The 24,895-nt window shown below is 38.8% G+C and overlaps 1 protein-coding gene across 9 annotated transcripts in view; it reads right to left on the bottom strand.

Annotated features, from left to right (window-relative positions):
• The window catches only part of ERCC6L2 (ERCC excision repair 6 like 2), a 52,030-nt gene that overhangs the window by 17,686 nt on the left and 9,449 nt on the right, over window positions 1-24,895 (bottom strand). For 5 of the 9 annotated variants that reach the window (XM_015280383.4, XM_015280384.4, XM_046905642.1 and 2 more), the window contains exons 6-17: window positions 24,480-24,687; window positions 22,897-23,037; window positions 21,322-21,435; window positions 20,021-20,140; window positions 16,471-16,572; window positions 12,076-12,147; window positions 10,862-11,007; window positions 6,868-6,963; window positions 5,357-5,456; window positions 4,014-4,166; window positions 2,338-2,418; window positions 81-1,272 (exon numbers count right to left, since the gene is read on the bottom strand). In XM_015280383.4, coding sequence (XP_015135869.1) covers window positions 81-1,272; window positions 2,338-2,418; window positions 4,014-4,166; window positions 5,357-5,456; window positions 6,868-6,963; window positions 10,862-11,007; window positions 12,076-12,147; window positions 16,471-16,572; window positions 20,021-20,140; window positions 21,322-21,435; window positions 22,897-23,037; window positions 24,480-24,687 — 2,525 coding nt within the window. Of the gene's footprint in view, window positions 1-80; window positions 1,273-2,337; window positions 2,419-4,007; window positions 4,167-5,356; window positions 5,457-6,867; window positions 6,964-10,861; window positions 11,008-12,075; window positions 12,148-16,470; window positions 16,573-20,020; window positions 20,141-21,321; window positions 21,436-22,896; window positions 23,038-24,479; window positions 24,688-24,895 lie in introns of those variants that run through there. The other 4 variants (XM_015280385.4, XM_040655795.2, XM_040655797.2 and 1 more) reach the window with 2 other exon arrangements.

Here is a 24,895-nt window from a genome sequence, read left to right as displayed (position 1 = left end):
AAAAGGAAGAACTTAAAATCTGCAGCAGAGACACTACTATTTAAGATTAAAAAACCCAAGGAAGTTAAATGACTAATTACCTAAATATCTGTCCATTGATTCCACATTTTGATGCTGATGGTCAAACTGAGCTCCACGTGCAGAACTTCTATGCACAGCATAATTGCTAGACTTCATCTGTGCAACAAAGCACATCCTATCCTGAACAAGATGGGGCATTTTAGACCTGAACTGAACTCTGCATCTCCGGTTTTTACACTTACAGCTTTTTTCTTGTGTATGAATTTTTTCAACTTGTAAGTTATCTTCAGAGGATGAAAATTCATCTATATTGTGAGAATCACATTCTTTTTCTTTACTCCGGGGCTTCTTCCTTTGAGGCAGAGATTTTGAGAATTTGCCTAGTGCATTGCTATGAGTATGCCTTCGTTTCCGTCTCATGAAGCTGAATGTTCTTAATTTTTCTGATTCAGAATGACAGGGAATTTCAATATCATCAGACTCATCACTTACGTTGCTTTCACCTTTCAAACCTCTTGCACTGTCTTTCATGTTTTTAGAAGACACAATTTTGCTGAAATTTGATTCAGTACTATGGGATCTGAATTGCCTATATTCTTCCTTAAGTACAAACTCATCTTTTTCTTTTAGTGGCTCTTCACAATTTTCAGATGCTGACGTCTGTATTTCAATTTTTTTAGTATTTACTGCTTGGTGGCTTGCTGGAAATTGGGTAGGAAAGATGACATCACAATTTTCGTCAGTACTGCTTTCAGTTTCAATTACTACATCACTTTGCCTTGAAATGCATAGATCCTGATTTTCTCTGTTCACTTCTTCAGAGTCTGATAAAACAAGACAATCTGCTCTTTGCATGACTTGTTTATCAGTTCCATTTGGTGACTGAGCAGCTTTTCTGTGCTCCAAAATATGCTCATAGCTTTCACATTTCTGAACATCATCACACTTGCTGTTGAGACATGTTCTTATAGTCTGACTATCAGAACCTGAATGGTGAGAGTCATTATTACCACTTTTTTTGGTAGCTTCAATTTCTTTCTGCAACAAGTTGGAGAATCCACACTGCAATAAGGAAAGCTGTCTCTTTGCTATCATTAAATTATTGGCACTGCAAGGCTTCTTTCTGTTTCTTTTTTTCACGGAAGTTTCCAGAATATCATCATCACTAAAGCAATCATGAAAATCAGTTTCTTCTAACTGTGCCTTAGTGCTTGAGGGACCTCTAGCTCCTTCATAGTCTGGTTGTTCACACTGGGAAAAAAAAAAAAAGAACAATTATTTACACCAGGCAGATAGTAGAAGGTTTGGCAGATCAAAGTCTTATGCAGAACAATAATGAAGATAACAAAAAATTATGTTTACAAACAAGGTGTGCTACTGCCTGCTAAAACCACCTTTGCTTTCCCAATCCACACCAGTATTTTTTTTTCCCCACACAGCTTGCTACATCTTTTCATCTTTTAAAAGTTTGAAAAGTGACTTCATGATGCACGTGTTAATACTGTTCAAAGATATGCATAAAAAAAACACAGAGCACAATGGCGAACCTCTTTGTATATGGTTGCTAACATTTTAGAAGAGCTGTAAGTATTTAAGACTGCTCTAAAATTATTTGGGGCATACTGTAATTTAACAAAAATTACCGCCAGGCAACCTTGAAACACTGAAAATACAGCTCCAAAACTGTGTACTTCTGAGACAAAAAAAAAAAAAAGATTTGAAAATGGAAATACTAAGCTTCTGCCCACGCAGATAAGTTCTACAAATTAAACATCAATATAACCTTGCTTATGAGGAAGTATTTAATATACACTAAAAAAGTCTATGTTTGTCACCAAGACCATTTCAAGGTCATGACCACACATCAACTACATTCCCCCCCTTAATTAAGTAACCAAAAATCTTCCAAAAAACAGTAGGTGCAAGATTCTCAAATGACTTCTTGGTCAAAAGGCTGTTACTTGGTCAAAAGGTCTGTTACTACAGACACTACTGAGCAATTATTCAATCAATAATGTTGCTCTATAATAGTATATTAATGAAACCTTCATTAAGAATGACCATACCTAAGTATTGTAAAAGTCACAGAATTCTGTAACGTTAAGAATGTTAAGAATACACAATTTTAAATACAGATAAGTGGGACATTATTTAATGCTTTACAATAAGTAAATCAAGGGCAAGCAGACAATAAAACATGGCAACTGCAGGCTCAGACAAAAGCATTACCAGCCTAACAATACACTACAAGCATTTGCCACTGTTAGACCACACAGACTTTCATGCTCTGCTTTGTATCCCACAGAGATGTCTCACATTCTCTGAACTGCCCTGAGGAGGTTCTTCTTTCAGCCAAGTAGTCACGGTCATAACTCCAGCTTCTACTTGTCCTTCCCTCTAAAAGAATAAAAAAAACTATACATAACTAAAACAGCACCTGTTCAAGTTAATGAAGGCAAGCCTAGCAAAAAATAAATACATATCATTTTTACTACAGAGGCATAAGTATCAAAAGTACAATCACCAAACCTCAGAAACGGTATTGTCAAAATGCAAAACATTTTCTGCTGTTTTAACCCAACCCATAACCTACAGCACAACTTACATACTGCATAAATTGCATCTTACGCATACACTGTTTTTACACTTTTTTTCCCCACAGCAGAACATCTGCTACAGTGTTTACATTAGATGCCATATTTTAATTCATATTTTATTTAGATAATTTTTGAGCTAAATATCCCCAAATATTTATGAGACATGAGACAAGTTCTCATGTCTTGTATTATATATATTACTCTTCTGGCTTGTATGGTATGCTTGTACGGCTACTGCACATTATTCATATCCTAGCTTCTCTCCACCCTCTTCATTATGGTACGCAACTCTGACAGAAATGCCTCCTATTTATTTCCATGAAAACTATAATAAAGAGCACAATAATACTAGTTGATAGAGCAGCAAATTCTCATCTACAAACACTATTTTTCAACATAGGTACCACCGTTAGCTATGCATTTCTGCCAACAATGAACAGTAGCCTGCACGCTATGCTTGTAAAAATCTGCACCAGCGGAGGTGACCACTGCCATTGCTGCCACTGCTGAAATGCACCACCAACCACTACACTGTGCTTGCATGTTCGGGCTCCATAAACATTCAGCAAGTGTCAGTGAAGGTCAGTGGATGCCATTTTTTCCCCACAGAAGAATTCAGTTACACAACTTTGGTCCGTATGCATTTCCATGTCAGACATCACTATTTTGTCAGACTTCCCTTTTGCTGCAGTCTGTCACATGGCAAAAAAATGTTACAGACTACTGATGGGAAGGTTCAACCTCTACTGCCACAACACCAACATCTACCTCTTGATTTCATGAGCCAACAAAATAACATAGGAGGCATTACTTTCAGAGCAACCTTGTAGTACAGGCAACTGAACAACAAAAGGGGAAGGACAGAAAAAAGGCTAAAATAAAATGCCAGGAACAAAGTTTGCAGCAACAAAGATGCAGAATAGAAAGAAGCATATATAACACACACACTTAAATTGAATTTGCAGTATATGTAACAGAAATGGGCCAACAGTCTTTTTAAAACATACAGACTCTCAGTCGTACATCTCCTTCCTGTATTTTTTTCTTTAAAATAAAGCCTTATAAACTATATTATGCAGTTTTCGCTTAAGTATAATTATAACCATATTTTACAATGGGAATTGTTGCTTAAAAGATCAGTTTAAGCTACTGATGAATAAAACTTATCCATGCATGAAGTTTTTATTGTTTGCTTCATACAGAGAAGTTTTTCTGGCATAAATCAGAGAGAAATTAGGAGGTCCATTTCATGTAAGGCACTACACAGACAAGTACTGTTTAAGTTTCACCAATCTCTTTTATAAAGTGCTTTCATTCAAAGTTATGAAAACTACTTCAAATGAAAAGAAATAATATAAAACAAATATTGAAAAGCAAAAGTGAAAGACTTCACACCTCCAGGATTTCTTTAGTAAGACAAGACCCATGAGTCCTAAGTTTGAAAAGGTTATGAATTCCAAAAAGCTCTCCTTGATGCTCCTTTGATCCTTGCACTGCCTTGAAATATCGCTTAGCATTTTCACTTCCAACCACTGCACAGTGAAGTTGCTAAAACAGAGCAACACAAGAGATTTCAGAAGTGTTTATTCCAGTAATAGGTTAGAATTTCCTGGCATCCATGTTATATACACATCCTCAGTTGGAGAAGGCAGAAATTCCTAAGAAAGGATATTTTGCTTTCATTTCCCTGGCAGATGTTGACACAATAGACGGTGGTATAGTATAAACATGCTTGGTTTTGTAGTATAGGAATAATAAAGGTATCTTTACAGTCTTTTACCTCACTGTTATCTTATATCTACTACAGAAAAGAAAATCTACAAAAAACCTACTATAGAAACTACTAACAACTCTCTGTATCCTGACTACTTATCTTTCCTCAATACTAAATTCTTTTTTTTTTTTTTTTGTCCATAGTCACAGAATCACAGAATGACCTGGGCTGGAAGGGACCTCAAGAATCATGAAGCTCCAACACCCACCACAGGCAGGGCCACCAGCATCCACATTTAATATTTGACCAGGTTGCTCAGGGCCCCATCCAACCTGGCCTTGAACACCTCCAGGGACAGGGCATCCACAACCTCTCTGGGCAGCCTGTTCCAGCACCTCTCCACTCTCATAGTAAAGAAGTAGTCTGATCCCTGAATACTTTAATTATCATGCATTTTTCCAAACTGGTTTGAACATGAGATAATAAAAATTTTCCACATGAAACAAACAAACAAAAAAAGTAAGTAGTTTATCAAGTAGATTTCAAGCACACAAGTCATACAGGTTTTGCTTCATTCCAATAACTGCAAATTTTCATAACTGGTATTCATGACTTTAAGAAAAAGAATTACAAAACTATGGTTTTACGGATACCAGACCTGCAACGCTTTTTGTAACTCTCTATGCAGTTAGTAGTTCTTGAGTTCAAGTAGCTTCTAGCTCTAGTGCTGTACAGGCATTTTCCCAGTGTCTCTCCTGAATTATGTAGGCTAGTAACTACACAGACAAATTATAGTTTAACTGCAGCTAGGCATGGTTTACATCTGTCCTGAATTATGCATGGTATTTACAGAAGTTAAAATACATATACAATTTATTTGAATTTCTATGTATTAATTTGCAATTTTATTTGCATTGAACTTTCAGCCACATGCAAGTAGGTCAGAAAATGAAATGCCACTAAGAACTGAAACAGATTAAATGAAATCCCAAACCTCTTCATTTGAATAGTTTCTGAACTTTACCTGCTTATAAACTTGTCGTAAGTACATCATTTCCTCCACAGTTCCCAAGGATATCAGTCTAAACACTTTAACATCTTTGCATTGACCAATCCTGTAAGCTCTGCAGAAAAAATGGATTATTAAAAAAAAAAATGGATTAAATGGATTATTTAAAAAAAAAGTAGATTATTAAAAAATACTAGGTTTTTTGTGTGTGTTTTTTTGTTTTTGTTGTTGTTGTTTTTTTAATTGGTAAAGAACAAAGAGAACTTTTACGGTACTAAAATAAAAATCACCATTACAACAAAACAGGAAAACTTCAAATCATCTGTGATTTATAAAAAAAATTCCATACGCCCTTTTTTCTTCTCTTCCACATTTCCCCAGTATTTCATTCTCTTTTCCTTTGTTTTCTCTTTTTCTTCTCAGGTCTATCTAGTTGCAAAGGGTTTCATGTCCTTCTATCACAACGCTTGTCTATTGAGAAAACCTCCACTATTTCTTCAGGGTCTTCTTTTTTTTCCCCTCCATCCGCATCTGGTCTTGCACAAGATATTTTGTGCAAACTGCATTTGCATTATATACAAGTTAGATCATGGATTATTTGCAGCAGTCTGTTCCTTCTTAAAAAGCACTTTGCAACTTACAACATCATAAAAACAACCAACCAATAGGCAGTAGAGTATCTAAACAGTGAATTCTGAGACTTGTAATAGATTATATCCAAAAAATTGATTTTTAAAAATTCTTGAGAGGACAAACTATTTTATGGCTACGTGATATCACTTCTTAAAGATGGTTTCTTTCAGTATTAATTATTTCTGATATATGAGTGCACATAAACATTTCTTAAGAGATCAGAAAAACCCTGAAAGTAGAATTACATAATTAGATGGGACAATATAAACAAGTTCATTTCTGCTCATGAAAAAATACAGATCTACTGAATTTTGAAGGCTGTCAATATTATTTTTCTTTAGTAATTCAAATGTTTGTCCTGAACTCCTAGAGAATGTCCCATGGTCAGAGCCTGAAAAGAAACATGCAGATTCCTAGACATATTCCAGAATGGTATAATTTCAGACGTGAAAGGGACGCTGGTAAAAGACTCATCTCCACAGGGATGAGGTAAAAAAAATAAAGTAAAAAAAATAAGTGTTTTCCTTAAAGGAATCTGGAATTCAAAACATCACTCAAACTAGGGTCAACTACAATGTTCTTGCTCTGAAAAACGTAGAAAAAATGTGCATGTGTATAGTGAAATAACTTGTTCTTAAGAGATCACAGAAAGTTACAATAGCTAAAATATTTTTTGGAACCCATTATAACAATGCCATAAAAATAAAAAGGAAAATAAGATAAAATTTGGGGTTAAAAACAAGAATATCAAAGCTAAAAAAATGAACTGGGTATTCCTTAGTGTCTTGCGGACGTCAGATCTTCCTTTAAGAAAATCTTAGTTAGACAACCAGGTTACATAAACAAAACAGAAGAGAACAACACAGACCAAGTAACACATTTTGAGAACATACCTGTCAATAGCTTGAAGATCATTTGCTGGGTTCCATGTTGGATCAAACAGTATAACAACATTCGCACCAACAAAATTAAGACCCAATCCACCAGCCCTAGTAACATAAAAATGATACAAAAATAAGGAAAAAACAGTGTTTTTTTTAGTGTATTACATACATACAAGCATACTCTTCCCTCATATAACAGAACAGCAAAAAAATAGTGGGGTACAGCTTTGTGTTAATGCTGTATTGACAGCTTTGTGCTAATGGCAAGATAATAAACAAACAGTGCTGCAAAATGCAAACTTCTCACCCAAGTAGCAAGAAGACTGAACTGCATAACTCAGGAAGTCACAACCAACTGCCATTACCACCACTACAGTAGAGAATACTGAAACTCATAACCATTTTAATGCCATTTTACATTACAGAAGCATGACATATAAGTACAGTTTAAATTAAGAGGGAATTAAGAGTCTGCATTACACTTTAGTTCCTTTAATCCCAGCACACGGTTTTGAAAGTTGCACCATACATCTTTCTCTACACTATGACCATTTTAATGAGTTGCATGTAGAAAAATAGACGGGTGACAGTTTGTTTGTACAGTATTAAAAAAAACTGTTGAAAATGTAATTGTTCACATAGTTGTATATGAGCAGTACTTGTACAAGCCATTAACAAGTCATTTAAGAAAATTGCTACTGTGGGGAGAGAGTTGCAAAGGTACTAGTTGCATCATATTCAAATACTCAACTCCTGTGGCATGCTTACACTAAAGCCTGCAAGACAGCAAAGAATCAGAGTGTATGCTTAAACTGAGTTAAGTACTTAATGCCCTTGCTGAATCCAACAAAACTGCTCAATTACTTGATTTGGCACACACATAGCTGTACCATTTGATAGAAACCATGGTGAAAAAATACCATTTTCCAGTTGCAAGACAAGCAAATACTGTAAATTCTTTTATACAGGCTCAACCAGTATTAAAAAAAATTCACATTCCTACAAAAAGACAAAAACTCTTCTACAACTACATGCTAAATAGTAGTATTTAACTTCTACACCAACTCCTTACATTGGTAGCACTAATTTCGTAAGTGCTATTTTCTCAGTGACATAGGCAAACTGAGAAAGCCAACTCAATTTAATTTACCAAGCAACTTTTTTTTAATAATTACTTTATATTCTGCTTATTTAAAGCAGTGGAAGAGGTAAAGTTTACAAGGAAGTGAATGAACAGAGACAGAAACCAAAACAGAATAGAGCCCCGCCATCTCCTGACTTTCATGGAATATTTTTTTAATGTAAATACAGTTGTGGTTTATCCCTACCAGGTGTGGTTTGGTGCAGCATTAATAAAATCTGGAAAGAGCATATAGAAACCTGACAATATTAATGGAGGTTTCTGGAAAACTAGCATTCTTGGTTTTAAACGTTGAATAAAAATTTGTGTTTTTTTTTTCCAAATAACCTACTCTGTTTTGGAATTTTGGTGTACTTCTTTCTAGTGAGTGCAGAATTCAAATTCCCACCTATCAAGCCAACTCTGCAGTCAGACTGGAGAATAAGTCATAATAGTTTTCTGAACACTTCCACACACACACACCCCCACACAAAAGCTGTATTTGGAGCTAAAATTCTAATTAAATTTCAATGAAAAGCCCTAGTGCAAGTAAAACAGACTCACTATAAAAATAACTAAATAGGATATTTAGTTTTGTACTGATTTTATCTTTCAACACTTCTATGTATGCCACATAAACTCAATACTCCAAAACAGAAAATCCAGTGAGTCTTTTAATGTACAGATGCAGTTAATTCCTTACTGTCTTCAGGGACAAAGAAGAGGAATTCACCAAGGTCTTATGGAAGCTGATGGCCATAATTTGCAGCTGAATGAGGTTATAAGCAAAGCTGTATGACCAGCACCACAGATCTCCTCATAACCCTACCTGCATGCTACAGAGGGTATCCAAAGACAGTTCTAAGATGTGTGTGCAGTGTTTTTTAAGATCATGTCTGACTTCTATTTAAACGGGGTTAGTGTGGACCTTTCTACATAACTGCCAACACACATGCTTTCAAAGCACAGAAATAGCAGTAGATAAACACAAGACTGTGTATTTCACGGAGTTCCACTCACATTCTCCCTGGGCAGGAAGATTTAAAGCTTCTTGGTTCCCTTTATACCTTTACCTGGTAACAGACTTCATATACGATGAAATATGGAGATAACAAGAATAACAAATCAATAAATAATAAAATCAAATATCTGTGGTCATAGTTTCATTAATTTTAGTTGGACGTATTGCTGTATGTCAAAGAGGAACTCTTATCTATCATAAATTAGTAAATAAATCTGATGAGTAAAAACATTTCTATCAGAAAATCTATTGTGTGAAGTAATTTTGACAGGCATATATTAATGAGCCTGATCAATAACTTACAGCAACACTATGAGACATTTTTTAAATTCAGTGTAGTACTTCATATGGTTTTTGGTCTACATTGCAGTTTTGAAGAGTCAATCAACGCGACAACCTTCCCGCTATTGTCCCAAGAAGAGGGAAGGAAGAAGAAAAAAAATCTGTCTGAGATAGGAGAAACTACTTTATTGACATGAATATGAGATAATACAGAATAATTAAGAATAATAAATCAAACAAACCAAAAATAAATGGGAAGAGAGAGAGAGACAGTCAGTCCAAGTTTTTATCAGCAGGCCCTCACAGCTGGCCTCCCCAAAAGACGAGAGTGCTCTTCCCCATCACCTGGAATTGGAAATCATGTGGTACATCTCAGCGGACTCTTGGAGAGTCAGAACTCACATGAGACTGCTAGTGAAACTAGGAATTACAGCTCTGCAGTGCACTGTGCCTCTTAACCCAACAGCCTGTTGCATGATGCCATGAAATTGAATACTGATGAAACCAGGACAGTCTCACTAGCATGGAGTGAACTTTCCCTACAGTACTCTATATAGGGCTCTGCTACATACTTCTATCCAGAACAGTAATTACATTGCATCAATGGGTAGCAATGGCACAGCCTCAAGATAATCTCAGCAAACCTCCCACCCCACGAAAGCCAGAAGGCTGGGGATGGGCAAGAGGGGAAAGAGAGCGTTGTCAAGGCAGCTGATCTAAACTCACCGAAGGGATATGGCCTTGCTGATGACATGCTTAGCAATCAAAAGAGAGAAAGGGAAAGGAGAAAAGGGGGACTTCTTGTTATGAAAGCATCTTCCCTCTTGAACAACTGCTATGGGATTCCCAATCTAATTCCCAAGATCCCAATATTCCTATGCAACGCCTGCTGATAGAAAGTAGAGATTGTTTTCTCCCTTTGTTTCCATACAGCATTTGCTTTTTTTTTTTTTCCCCTTCCTTCTTCTTTTCCTTTAATTAAACTATTCTCACCTCATACAGTTGCTTGGTTCCTTTGGTTTCTTTTTGTTGGCCTTTTTTTTTCCATTTAATTATACTATCTTTGTCTCAACCTGTGATTTTGGTTTTTTTTTTTTTGTTTTTTTTTTTTGACCTGCGCTATCTTCTCCCCATTCTTGTGAAGGTGGAGGAGTGAGGGTGTGGCGTACTGGAGTTTAGCTAGCTTTCAAATTGAAGCTACTGCACATATATACTAGCTCATTCTACAATTACTGTACAGTAAAGTGAGATTGTCTACAACAAAGTAAGGCTTTGGTGGAAAATGAGTTGAATAAGTGTTTCCTACCTCCTACAGCAATGGAAATCTGGAGCTGTAATTCAGACAATACAGTTGTTTCAGATCTTAACCAGCAGAGGAGATAGAAAGGGTAGAAGTCCCTAGAAATTTAAAATGCCTCAGTACACAGTAGTGGGTTCATGTTTGCCAACAGACAAGAAAACAATTCACTCTCTCAAAAAAGCAATCCCCCACAAGATCACGAAGTAAGATGTAGAGCACCCATTTTTCTATGTAACAGAAAGACAGGGAAACACAAAGATTACAAGTCAAGTTTTCTTACATTGTAGATACAAGACATATGTTAATTTCTGGAACTCTGTTGAACTCTCTTACAATTCTGATCCTATCTTCTGATTTTGTACTTCCATCAAGTCTTCGGAAATCTAGCCCAGATGCTATACAGTATTGTTCCAGCACATCCAGCAACTGAGTGGAAAAAAAGAAATCAAGTACTTACTGGTGTCTTTTCAATTAAGTGTAGTAATTGGAGGCATGTTTCTTGAATATATTTTCTAATAAACAAAAAACTAAAAATAAGAGCAAATCTTCTCCACCTCAGCATGAACATCCTTGACTCTCTACTGCTGTGATTTTATAGCACTCTAAGGTGACTAACACTGGTCTGTTAGGGTCTCACTCTCTAACCCTGATTGCTCACCCTACTTCTAAGTGAGGTTCATCTGAATAAGTTGGTAGGCAAATTAAAACAGTTTCCTACCATGTTAGCAAGTTAAAATGACTTAAGTATACTAAACAAGCAGCAAAGCCAACGCAGAGAAACAAATGTGTATGCAAAGCAACAGTTCATAAGGAGGGAGTAAAAGAAACAAGTAACCAGCATCCAGACTAGTCTTGAACACTGAACTACAGCTTAAATCATCTAAATACTAAAATCTTCCTTCAAGCCACAAAATGATTCAGAATTATCATTCACAGTATTCTAATAACTTTTTAAATAGTACTACCATTTAGCTAAAGAAATCTATGCTATAGGTTGTTTCACTTCAGGAAACACACTATTCCACAAAAACCAAAATCACAGAGCATGTCTCAATCCAGCTCTCTAGCTCCCATTAAACACCATTAAAGCTCAAACAAACTGATATGGCACCTTAGTCTCAAGGCTGAGATTTATGTTACTACTTAGAAGTATACAACTGTTACATTAGCACTGCTGTCATAATCTGCAGTGACACTGCTCTAAGTGCATCAAGTGAATTGGGTTTGAGCCATACATACCTAAGTACTACAACAACTATAAAAAGCTCTACAGAGGGAAGCAGAGCATTACATTTGTTTTACTACCATCATTTTCATCATGAGATAACATAAGGTTTCAACATGCTTCTGGAGGGAGTAATGCACACTGTTCTTCCCATCATAATTTCCCATAGCACAGAAAAGAAACGTGACTAACAGATGCTTATGTCCTTAGAGCTTTACACTTCAGAATTTACTGCTGTGGTCAATTGATAAAAGTCACAAGGAGCTCACCTTCGTGGAAAAGGAGAAGAGAAGAACTTTATCCTTGTTTTTTCGGAAGTGATTTAAAAGCTGCTGAAGGACCTGTAAATTAACCACAGAATGCAAATGAAGACATTTCATCTACAGGTCATCTCATGCACACTCATTTTTACAACATTTAAACAAGCTACATTTGCTAACTATTTGCAAAGCCAAACAGAGGTGTAACATAATGATTTTTTTAAAATTAACAAAATGTTTAAGGTAACAGAGGCGCTGCATGTATTCATTTTTCAGTGATCTCCACTGAAATCCTACTGCAATGAAGTAGTCCCTAACAAAAAAAAATATCACAAACTGTTTCTATCAGTGGACAGACTGCAACAAAATACTGTTTATTTCATGCTACATAAGAATCAGAGAATCACTTAACAGTAGAGACTGTAAGGGACATCTAGAGATCACCTAGTCCAACCTCCCTGCCAACGCAGACTCCCTAGGTTCCACAGGTAGGTGTCCAGGCGGGACCTATTTCCAGAGGAGAATCTACAACCTCTCTAGGCAGCCTGTTCCAGAGCTCCATCACCCTTACCGTGAGGAAGTACTTACACACATTTGTGCAGAACACCCTATGCTTCTGTTTATGGCCGTTTCCCCTTGTCCTATCACCACACACCACTAAATGGGCGTGTGGCCTCATCCCTTTGCCTCCCACACCTTAGGTATTCATAGACGTTCATCACATTCTCTGTCTTCTTTCCTCAAAGCTGAACAGACCCAGGTCGCTCAGTCTTTCCTCATAAGAGAGGTGCTCCAGGCTCTTTATCATCTTTGTGCCCTCTGCTGGACTCCTTCCAGGAGATCCCTGTCTTTCTTCATAGAATGGCTTGGGTTGAAAAAGACTGCAGTGATTATCTAGTTTCAACCCCCCAGCCCAGATCCCTCAACCTTTCTTCACAGGAGAGGTGCTCCAGCCCTCTGATCATCTTAGTAGCCCTCCTCTGGACCCGTTCCAAGAACTCCACATCTTTCTTGTGCTGAGGGCCCCAGGCCTAGAGACAGTACTCCAGATGGGGCCTCACAAGAGTTGAGTAAGCCACCACATGGTCAAAGAACCCAAAGTTCTCATGGTGGCACCAGCCTTTCAGCCACTTATTCAAAGCCTACATTTTCCTAGCCCACTCTGTATCTCTCATCACCCCCAAAAAGGAGAGACAAAAAACACCACTTGCACTCCCACTCCCTCAACTAACCACCCTAAACCCCTGAAACCTCTTTTGATAGCTCACAGGCTTCCCTGAGTGACTTCATCACTGCCTGCCTGAACTACCAATAACAAGTAGTTATCAGAGGAGCGAACCAGACCTGAGTGTTTTTTGGTGATGTTGCTGACCCAGGCCCCAGGGATGCAGCAGACCTCCCTTAAAGGTCGGGTCAGGTCTGCAAATGGGGCCTTCAGTTCCCCTGAGAAGGTGATCGCCTACCACAATTACCCTCCTGTCTTTCCATACAGAGGTAGTCTCAAGGAGTGGGGGTGACCACCTCACCCTAGGCCCCCTCTTTCAGGCAGATCCTCCCTCACCTCCTCACTCACCTTCCCTTCAATTTCCACCTCCTCAAACCTATTGCTTAGGGGAACGTGGGGAAGCAGGGTAGGCAGGCTGGGGGTGCGCCCATGCACTCAGATGGGACTTTCATCCAACCCTCATCATCCACCAGGTCAGCCTGACTGCAGCTTTTTGGGGGTACCTCCCTGGCACCCTTCCTTCCAGCACACCAGTGGGTCAATCCAACAGTCATTCTCCTGCTCACACTCCCAGATGGTCCTTAGTCTCTCCACCTCCCCCTTCAGCTCCACAACCAGGATAAGCAGCTCATACACCTGCTCAAACCTCACACAGGTGGAATCCCTGTCACCCCACCCCCAGCAGCAGCAGGCTCAGGCACTCCCTGCAGCCAGTGGCCCGAACAGCCACATTTCTGGGCAGGCACTCTGTCTGGGTGGCCACAGACTTCTTGGGGAGACAGTGTTTAAGCTTGCGGTCTCAGAGACTGCCAGCAGGAGAGCTGGTCTCCTGAGCAAAGAAGGACAGCACTTCAGGTGCAGTTCAGGTTATGAGCTTTTTGCATTTAACACATGTGCACAGCTCCCCTGAAAACAGGAAGGTCTTTTTAAGTTGTCTATACTACATCTGAGGTCAGAAGTTTGTGGAACTTGTCTTAAAATACTTGGCAAGACATATGCCCCTCCCTGCTCCCATTCTCATTCCATGTCTGTGGAAACACTATACATTTGTTTTTATAAAGAGCTATTTCAAGTGTTTTGCCATTTAGTAGCCCTTTGCACTTAAAAAAAAAATACACAGGCACTCTTACCCAGAATTTCAGCAAAACTATAGAAATAATCAGATAAAATAGTCATGAGAATTACTGCAGGCTTTAAAAACACATTTTGTTTCATAAGCCTAATTTTTATTTTTATTTTTCCAAATAGTCCTTGATATTTTTCTGAGGGCAAATGAGCATTAGAGCAAACTGCAACAGTCATTTGCCCTTGCACTTAGTACTTCATTATGGAAAAACAGTCGTTTCCAAACAAAGCAGCTCACTCTTTTTACTTCCATTCTCATATATTCATCTATTTCAACTTAAAAATCTATGCTTGCAATTCACTTTGCAATAGAAAACACCCACACAAAAAAAAGTTTTACAAAAGTATGTTCTGCAGTCTGATTAAAAATGACCTTATAATTCCACAAAAAATAGCTGAATCTCAGGTCACGTCACTCTAGTATCAACCTCTCACAATAATTAGGATATACTAGAATCATAATCGTATGCTTGTATCTCTATATTTAGATTATAGTGACTCTCTTTTTCCAGACTACAGTTATAACCTCAAATTCAGAATGGCAGACCCAGGATGCCACAATGTCAGTGCTACAGCTTGCATAACACAGAGAATGACTGCAGCAACAGCACATGGTACAACATACACACACCAATACACCACTGTCATATTTACATTTAAGCAATTATAGCTTCACTTTTATCAAAAAGCACTTTCCCTAGTATAACAACTTTATTCTCTTAACAAACACAGGCAGAATGCATACATTAACTTAACTCAGGTATTTTTGCTTGCTTTTACTCTTTGCTACTGTATCAAAAATTACATAAGGACAATGTCATATGACAGAGTGGGAGTGAAGCATGCAAAAGCCACAGCAGAAATTTCTAGATAATGAAAAATTAGTTCAACCAATAAAAGGTGAGCTTTGTAGGCTTTCAGGACCAGTGCTCACCAACATCTTTATCAGTGACACAGACAGCAAGATCAAGTGTACCATCAGCAAGTTTGCTGATGACACTAAGCTGACTGGTGAAGTCAATACAACAGAGGGAAGAAATCCCATCTGAAGGGACCTGGAGAAGCTTAATAAGTGGGTCCACATGAACCAAATAAAGTTCAACAAGATCAAGTGCTAGGTGCTACACTTGTGTCAAGGCAATCCCTGATATGTCTCCAAGCTGGGAAAAGAACTCACTGAAGAGTAGCACTGCCAAGAAGAATTTGGGAGTCCTGGTGGACAAAAAGCTGGACGTGAACCAGAAGTACACATTTGTGGCTTGGAAGGCCAACTGCATCCTGGGCTGTATCAAAAGGGGTGGCCAGCAGGGCAAGGGAGGTGTTCACCTCCTCTGTTCACCTCTGCTCTGCCCTTGTGTGGCTCCATCTGGAATACTATGTCCAGGTTTGGGGTCACCAGAACAAGAAAAATGTGAAACTTTTTGAGTGGGTCCAGAGGAGGGCCACAAAGATAATCAAACACCTGAAGCACTGCTCCTGAGAAGAAACATTGAGATTGCTGTCATGCCAGGCGATGGTGGGGAGAAACCTCTGAACTGTCCTGTTGGATCTTGCGCGAACTGCTCAGAGGAAGTAAGGCTGCCAACCCCCCTCCCCCCCCCCCCCATCTGAAACCTTCTCATGTCCCCTTGGGAAGCAGTGGGGGGAAAACTTCAGATTTCTTCCAGAGGTTTGAGGGAGGGACCTCTAGAAAGGTGGCATGTCAGAAAGCCCAGCTGAATTGCCTTTACACCGATGCATGCAGCATGGGAAATAAGCAGGAGGAGCTGGAAACCGTGACGTGCTTGCAAAATTATGATCTAGATGCTAACACACAAAAGCGGTGGGATTACTCCCATAACTGAAATACCACTGCAGAGGGGTATCACCCTTTTAGAAGGGATAGGCAAGGCAGGAAGGGGGGCTGAGTTGCCCTCAACATTACATCAAAGACTGGATAGACTGTGAGGAGCTCCCTCTGAGAAATGGTGAGAAGCAGGTTGAGAGCCTGTGGGTTAGAATTAGGGACAGGACTAATACAGTCCATCTGGTGGTAACGGTCTACTACAGGCTACCTGATCAAGAGGAGCCTGCTGATGGGGTGTTCTTCCTTCAGCTGCAGGAGGCATCATGTTCACAGGCACTTGTCCTGATGGGGATTTCAACCACCCAGATATCTGCTGGGAAGACCACACAGTGAGCTGCAAGAGATCCAGGAATCTATTGGAGTGCATGGACAATAACTCTCTTGTTCGAGTACTGGATAGACAAGAGGTGAAGCACTGCTGGACACGGTGCTCACCAATGCAGAGAACATTAATGCAGTTAAGATTTGAGACAGCCTAGGCTGCAGCAACCATGCCCTGGTTGAGTCTGTGATCTCAAGGAACGTGGGCCTGGCAAAGAGTGGGATCAGGACCCTGAACTTTGGCAAACTTCAGGCTGTTTAAGGAGTTGTTGGATAAGATCTCCTGGGAAGCTGTCCTTAGAGACAAAGGAGTGGAAGAACGTTGGCTACTCTTTATGGATGCCTTTCTAAAAGCGCAAGAGCTCCCTGTCCCTTAGAATAAGAAAGTGGGCAGGGGAGGCAGGAAACCAGAATGGTGTGGCAAGGACCTGCTGGTCAAAGTGAGGGAAAAGTACAGATTGTACCAGTTGTGGAAACAAGGGCATGTCACCTGGGGAGAATACTCTCTAGACTTGCAGAGAGGGGATTAGGAAAGCCAAAGTGCAGACAGAACTAACTTGGTGAGGAATGTTAAGAACAAGAAGGGATTCTGTAGATCTGTTGGCCAGAAGAGGTAGGCCAAAGAGAGCATACCTCCTTCAATAATTGAGAAAAGAGAACTGGCTACAAGAGATTTGGAGAAGATATGGAAAAGGCAGAGGTACTAAATTTTTTTTTGTTTTGTTTTGCTTTTTGTTTTGCCTTGTTCTTCGCTGGCAGCCAGGATTCCTGTATTTCTCACATCCCTGATGCTCACATCCCTGGGCCTCTACGTGGGAACTGGGGGAACGAATCCCACCCCCACTGTAAGGGCAGAGCAATTCTGAGACTGCCTCATGAGACCAGATGTATACAAGTCTATGGGGCTAGACAACATGTATTCCAGGGCTGCAAAGGAGTTTGCTGATGTGGCTACCGAGCTGCTCTCCATCATATTTGAAAAGTCATGGCTGTTGGGTGAAGTCCCTGGGGACTAGAAAAAAAAAAGGAAACATCACTCTCATTTACAAGAAAAGGAGGAAAGAAGACCTGGGGAACTACAGGTCAGTGAGCCTCACCTCTGTGCCTGGGAAGATCATGGAACAGATCCTCCTAGAAGACATGTTAGGGATGAACAGTAGATCCAAGAAAGCTAGGATAGCTTTATCAAGGGAAGGTTGTGCCTGACCAATCTGGGGGCCTGTGATGGAGTGACGACGCTGGTGGACAAAGGGAAGGCAACCAATGTCATCTACCTGGCCTTGTGCAAGGCCTCTGACATGGTCCCCCACCATATCTTTATCTCTAAATTGGAGAGATATGGACTTGAGGGCTGGACTATTTGGTAGATAAGGAATTGGTTGGCAGGCCATAGACGTAGGGTTGTGGTGAATGGCACCATGTCCAGGTGGAGGCTGGTGACAAGCAGCTTTCCCCAGGGGTCTGTCTTGTGACTGGTGTTCTTCAACATCTTCATCAATGATGGGCTTGAGTGCACGCTCAGCAAGTTTGCCAATGACACAAAGCTGAGTGGTGCAGCTGACATGTTAGAAGGAAGGGAGCCACCCAGAGGGACCTGGCTCAAAAGGTGGGCCCACATCAACCTAATTACATTCAGTATAGTAAAGTGCAAGGTTTTGCACTTGGGTTGGAGTAATCCCAGGTAAGTTTACAGAGTGGGAGAAGAACTCCAGAGAAGCCCTGTGGGAAAAGGACGTGGGGGTGCCAGTGAATGAAAAGCTGGATATGAGACAGCAGCATGTGTTTGCAACCTGGATGGCCAACAGTACCCTGAGCTGCATCAAAAGAGGCATAGCCAGCAGGGACAGGGAGGTGGTTGCCCCCCTCTATTCTGTCCCTGTGAGGCCACATCTGGAGAATGGCATCCAGGCCTGGGGCTCCCAGGACATGAAGTCAATAGAGCTGTTGGAGTGGGTCCAGAGGAGGACCACGAAGACGATCAAAGGACTGGAGCACCTCTCCTATGAGGACAGGATGTGGGAGCTGGGCTTGTTCAATCTGGAGAAGGCTCAGGGTTGACCTCATTGCAGTCTTCCATCATTTAAAAGGAGATTATAAAAAGGAGGGGAAATCAACTTTTAACTTGAATAGATAGCGATAAGACAAGGAGGAATGGTTTTTAAGCTCAAGGAGGGAAGGTTTAGATTGGATGTCAGGGGGGAAGTTCTTCACAGAGAGAGTGGTGAGGTGCTGGAACAGGCTGCCCAGACAGGCTGTGGATGCTCTGTCTCTGCATGTATGTATTCAAGACCAGGCTGGATAGGGCCCTTGGCAACCTGGTCTAGTATCAGATCTGGAGGTTTGTGGCCCTGCCTATACCAGGGGGGTTGGAACTTCATGATCCTTTAGGTCCTTGCCAACCCAAACCATTCTATGATTCTAAGCTAACAATGAAGATGACTTACATGAGATAATTATCTAACAGTTAATGTGCAGACCTCTTTCACATGTACTTTAACAGAAAACAAAAAGATGCTGCTTGCAGAACAACAGTCATGTAACAGTAATCATCACTTAAAATGTGGCCTTGCTACTGCGTTCCTCTAGACCCAAACAGCATTTCTGAGTATCTCAGTTTACAGAGAGAGAAAACACATAGCTTATGTCACTCTGCATAGCTTACCCTCCAGTTATCAGCACACCAGAATTTCTAAAACTAGTATGGTTTTTTTTGAAATTAGCTACATTAGAAAAATTTTTCAGTTATTCACCTTGTTACACTCCGAAACTAGAGAAACTCACATTTCCCACAACAAGGAGTTTTAAAGGTTTACACTTAACATGTTTATTTCATTCATTTTTAGCCTATTATGAGCTTCAGTTGATGCCCCAAGGATTAGAAAAGACTGCAAGTCCTTGATACAACTTCACTAACTCTCAGTCGCTCAATATTGTGTTAATCTTCATTGTCTGACACTTTTTTCAGCCTGGAGAGTCCCAGCATACTGGTTGCTTCTGCTCCATAGCAGTCACCAGATCTGTCACCCTTCTTTGAAACTTTTCAAGGTGAACATATACTCTTTAAGATATGGGACTGGAGCTACCCACAATATGGAATGTGGCACAAGTCAATCAATTCATAATTATTTTCTTTTGCTCTCCACTGAGCTGACGACTTCATGGAACCCCATCTTATAACCCCACTGACTCATTATTGAGTGCTCACCACTAAATATGTGAAGTTAGTACTTTAGGGCATGAATCTTAGCATCGTAAATTACCCTTTTCTAGTCTTTGCATGATGGCATCCTGATCCGGGACAGCTCATCTCTGCAGTGATGCCATCGTAAACAGAATGATTAAAACAAAATGCCTATTAGGCATACATTTTCTTACATCCACATCCTACAGCAGATCTATTACTATTAGCAAGATTTGTCTCTGAAGAATATATTTACCCTCATTTTTCCGCTGTACTTTGGATCTGAAATTGTTTCAAAGGCTGCGTCTTTGCTTAACTGCATAAAATCTGGAAAACTGGAAAACACCTCATTGCAAACCCGTTTGATATGTGTTTCCTGAAAGAAAAGAAGAATTTTCAAAAGGCATTAAAAATCAGAATTACACTGGGTAATACTAAGCCATAAAAGGAGTTTAAGAGGCTGAAACAAGTAATCTGCTGAAGTAATTCAAACATATTACTTATCTATTTTTATTCAGTCAGCACAGAAACACTGGAAACACATTTTCAGTGTGTTTTGGTTTGCCTCATGTGAAAAGGAGAGAGGACTAATCTGGAAGAATGGATTCCAGTGACCAGAATAAGAGATGGCTAAAATTTCTTCTTCTGGGCAGAGACTACAACAGAACTGGCCAGAACTGGCAGGCTCAAGAGCTGTTGGCTTGACATTTGCACAACCCAGTTGTTGTCTATCAGCATTCCTCTTGACTCCCTGGCATAACTGCATTTCTGGGAATCTTATTTCTACAGTCCAATTGATATGACAAAAAAAAAAAAATACAGGAACTGGATTTAAACTACTCAAAAGTCAAATAAAACTTTACTGCTAGAACTGGGTAACTCAGAACTAGAATGCAGCCACACACTAAGTCTCCTTTTCCAGAAGAGCAGAAAATACCTCATCCATCACCCAAGAATCACTCTGAAATGTTTCTACAGTAAAAACTACATATACAGTACACAAGAAGCAGTGAAAACATTTAGTTATTTACAGTTTATGACCCTGGAGCCCTAGCAGTACAATTTCCTAAAAAGCAAAATCCCTTTAATGGTTACTTGCCAGGAAAACAAGATAAATCAATACTGTTCTCTCCCTGTTCTACCAAAACATTTCTCATATTATTTAGAGAAACTCTGCTCTGAATATAAAATTCTAGAGAAATAAACATATTCTCATTATTGTTTATTTGCACAAAGACCTACCTCTCACTAAACACTTCTCAGAAATGCAACAAAAACGGGATGATTAAAAGTCACTAAAAATGACTTTCTCCTAAAGCTCTCCACCATTAAGACAAATCCTGTTCTCAGATAGTCATCAAATGAAACTAGAGATGCATTAATATTTCTAGCTATTAAATAAGGGCTACATTCTCAACTACTGAACATAAAAATAATATTGCAAAATATCTGAATTTCAGTAAATTAAGACAGAAAGAGAAACCCACATCAGTTACTATTCAAGAGCTTTCATCTCCTTTTCCAAAGGTTCACTTTTTAGGTACTTCCAAAACTAACCTGCTGCTTGCTAGTGTTGTCCGTCTGCAGCAATGCAACATGATTTGCAACTTTCTGTAGGATGGTCAAGTAACTTAATTGCAGTGACTTAACTGTTTCACCATGGGAATTAATCTGTAAAACAAACAAACAAACCCCCAACAAATACTACTAATGCTTGCAAAAACAAACATTCCTAAAAATAAGAAATACACTAAAATACTATTTCAAAAAGATTCAGTGTATTAGGAATTCAAATAGTACAAAAATTGATTCCAAAGGATGTATTTCTAGCAAAAGTGAGGCAAAGTTCTTCTCAGTTATGATTCAATTAATCAGAAACATCTTCTCTAACAACAACAAAAAACTCGCTATGTTAATTGTTTGATAAACATTTCAGACAGTATGACATATACAGAAATTGCTACGATAACCAAGAATTCCTTGGTAAGAAAAAAAGAAGACAGCAACTTTACAATTTAAATAAATGTAAATCCAACTAGTTCTGTTTGAATGGCTTCTTAGCCTACAACTGCTTACTTTACGGCAAAAGTCTGTGTAGTTTCGTAAACATCTCAATTAACACAAACAACTTTAAATACTGAACAGTTGAATAGCAGCAACAGCTATTTTTCTGGTTATAGTTGATTGATTTATCAATACTGGTTTCCTTTCCCTTCTCAAGTAACTAAATTTCTTGTTTAACTTTGGAGTAAGACTGTCCATAAGAGCAATACAGGTATCTGCAGGTCTGCATAGAGTGAACAAAGCTCAGCAGCTCAACAGCACTTTTTTCTACAAAACGTAATGATAAACTAAAGCTTGTAAAGAGCTGATGCTAGTTTTCATGGCATATTTCAACAGGACAATAGATTGTTTTCTAATGAAGACGCATGAGACTAAATACACTATATTACTTGGGAAACAGAGGAAAAAAAAGTGCAAGAACCTAAACAGTTTAGAAGTAAAAGAAAGAAAATATTTAAAAGGCATTCTGAGTCTAAGAGATACAGAGAAACAAAAACAAAGCAAGATTTATCAATGTTAAAAAAGTCCAAAGAAGGAAGAAATCTGCAAAGCTGTTCCTAGTGAATAATGTTCTACTTGCATTGTAAGATAGCAGTTGTTACAGCTCTCCCTTCAGTAAAGTAAACCAAAGCACATTTTTAGGAGTGGAGAAAGACACAATCCAACTGTAATTACAGAAGAACTGTATCTCAGACAATCTGCTGGGTCCAGGAGGTCTCTTATTTGCAGCTACTGTACTGACCAACTAAGGTGCACAGAAACCGCATACCTGGCAAATATCTAATGTCCCAGTGCAAAAACCTTTCCAACACCAACTACATGACAGGTATATTTAATAGAACACATCCCAAATATATTGTATTAACAACAACTTTCTGTTTAGGGCATACAAAGCAGTTACGCTGTAATCCTCAAGTGCCTGACTTCACCACGACAAAATGTTTCTAGTCAAGATTTCACAAAGAGATGACTTATGACCAGGCAGCCATTTCAAGCAGCTCCTCATCAGGGGAGAGCATATTGAGAAATACTAAGTCTACCTTATAAACAGATAATGAAAGTTCTTACTTTGTAACAACAGTTCTTCCTTATACGGCCGCTGTTGCAGCTGCAGGGCTCTCTTGCTCTCAATACTAGGCTTACATCCTCTGTCTTCAGCACGGCCCGGTACACTGCTTTCTGGAATTCTGTCAGGGAACAGTACACCATCTGCAAAAGCATAAGTCCCAGAAATTAAAAACAAAGAGCACTGCACCAACAAAAAAACAAAACAAACAAACAAACAAAAAACCTACAAAACATGGAGCACTGCAAGTAAGGTAGAAAACAATAATATATTTGCACAAACTTTGATACAAAGTTATCCTACCCAAATTAAAAAGAAAAAAAAAACACCTGAACGCTGACACAAAAGTATTAGGAAACTGTATCCAAAATGTATGTAAATTTATTTTATCCCTTCCCAAAATTTTACAAAGAGTATCAATATCAAGTTATAATAACCTGCTTCTAAGTTTCTACAAACCTCTCAGTTGGGCTTTTGTGGAAGACTAAGAGAACAAAGGAAGAGTGACAGAGATAAACGCATAGTTGTAATACAGGATTCCCTCATTTTGCCAGTCGCCTAATTTGCCCTTTCTTTTCTCTTTTTAGGCTCTAGTTGTTTGCAGGGCAGTACCACAGGCGGGACAAACAGAATAAGTACTGAGAATGCAATGCTCTATGCACAGCTATGGCCAAAACTCTTATCCCTCCCCTCAGAGACTGTGGGTGGCATCTCCATGACATCTTTAGTCTTAACCAGCAGGAGACAGATATCTGGAGATCATTCTCTAACCTAGACCACCCACATTGCTACAGCACCATGCTGAGCTATAATAATACAGCAGTAACTTGAACATATACTCACACTAACAGGAGAATGAAAAGAATAAAACCTGCTAGGTTTACAAAGGCAACTGACTAATGTTTGTGCTAATCTTTCCTTTACAAGGCAGTTTAGATGACATTATTATAACCTAAGAATGAAGAACAAGTACAAAATTTTGAATACAAAACATCTGAAAATTAACGTGTTCATCTACTTAGAAGGAAACATCTAATAAGAATTAATAGGCAATCTTAGCTATAAAGTATTATTGATTTATGTGATGTTTACAACATCACAAAATGAAAAAGATTACAGACAAATTAAGAATTATCTTTAATCTGGAGGGTTTTCTTCTACTTACTGATTGAAAACAACAGTTTAAAGAAGATTAAAAGCCGACTGTTCTATGTACAAAGTATCAAGTTGCAAATTCAGAAATCCTACATCAAATTTCAAGAGATTTATACACACTGAATTTGCAAAGATACATACAGAAGTGCACATTAAAATATATGTGTAAATCACTAGCTATATTTAGCTGAGCATTTTCATGCTTAATTACCTCTATTTCAGTAAGCAATCATAGTAATTATATGAACACAACCTTACATGCATTCTTTAAGGCTCTAGATTCTTCTCAATTTTTTAAGTCCAAAAAAAAAAAACAAAAACCAAAAACGAAAACAAACAAGCACCCACAAACTAGCAGAGATATGATGAAAGACAGAAAACAACAAGAACAAAAGACGACATTATATTTGAAATGTACAAGCACTCTTACTCTGTCTTCCTTTTTTGGCAACTGATCACTGATAAGCACTTTTGTACGTCTCAGAAACCAGCTAGACATTTTTCTTGCTAGCTTCACCATTGCCTTACGACCTGTTGCTAGCTCTCTTTTAGTTGCAGTGTGCCTCTGGCCACGCTCCAGTGGATCAGAAAATTTCTTCTTGAAATGCACTCTACTACCCAAAAGTCCTGGTACAGCCCTATAAAAAGAAAACAAAATCAACAAAAAAACATACACCAAAAAAAAAAAAAAAAACCCAACCCAAAACACTAAAACAAAAACATTGGGAATGGGTTGGTTATGAGGGAATTACAACATTTTTGTTACTCCAAGGCTACCTATGCTTTTCCAATGATTAAAAGCATACTATAAATTGTTTCTGGCTAACAGTAAATGTTTCTGGACTA

This window comes from Gallus gallus, chromosome Z (genome assembly GCF_016699485.2).
Source record: "Gallus gallus isolate bGalGal1 chromosome Z, bGalGal1.mat.broiler.GRCg7b, whole genome shotgun sequence".
NCBI classification, from domain to species: domain Eukaryota; kingdom Metazoa; phylum Chordata; class Aves; order Galliformes; family Phasianidae; genus Gallus; species Gallus gallus.
Note: the sequence above shows the minus strand (reverse complement) of the source record. Positions and strands in the feature narration are given on the sequence as shown.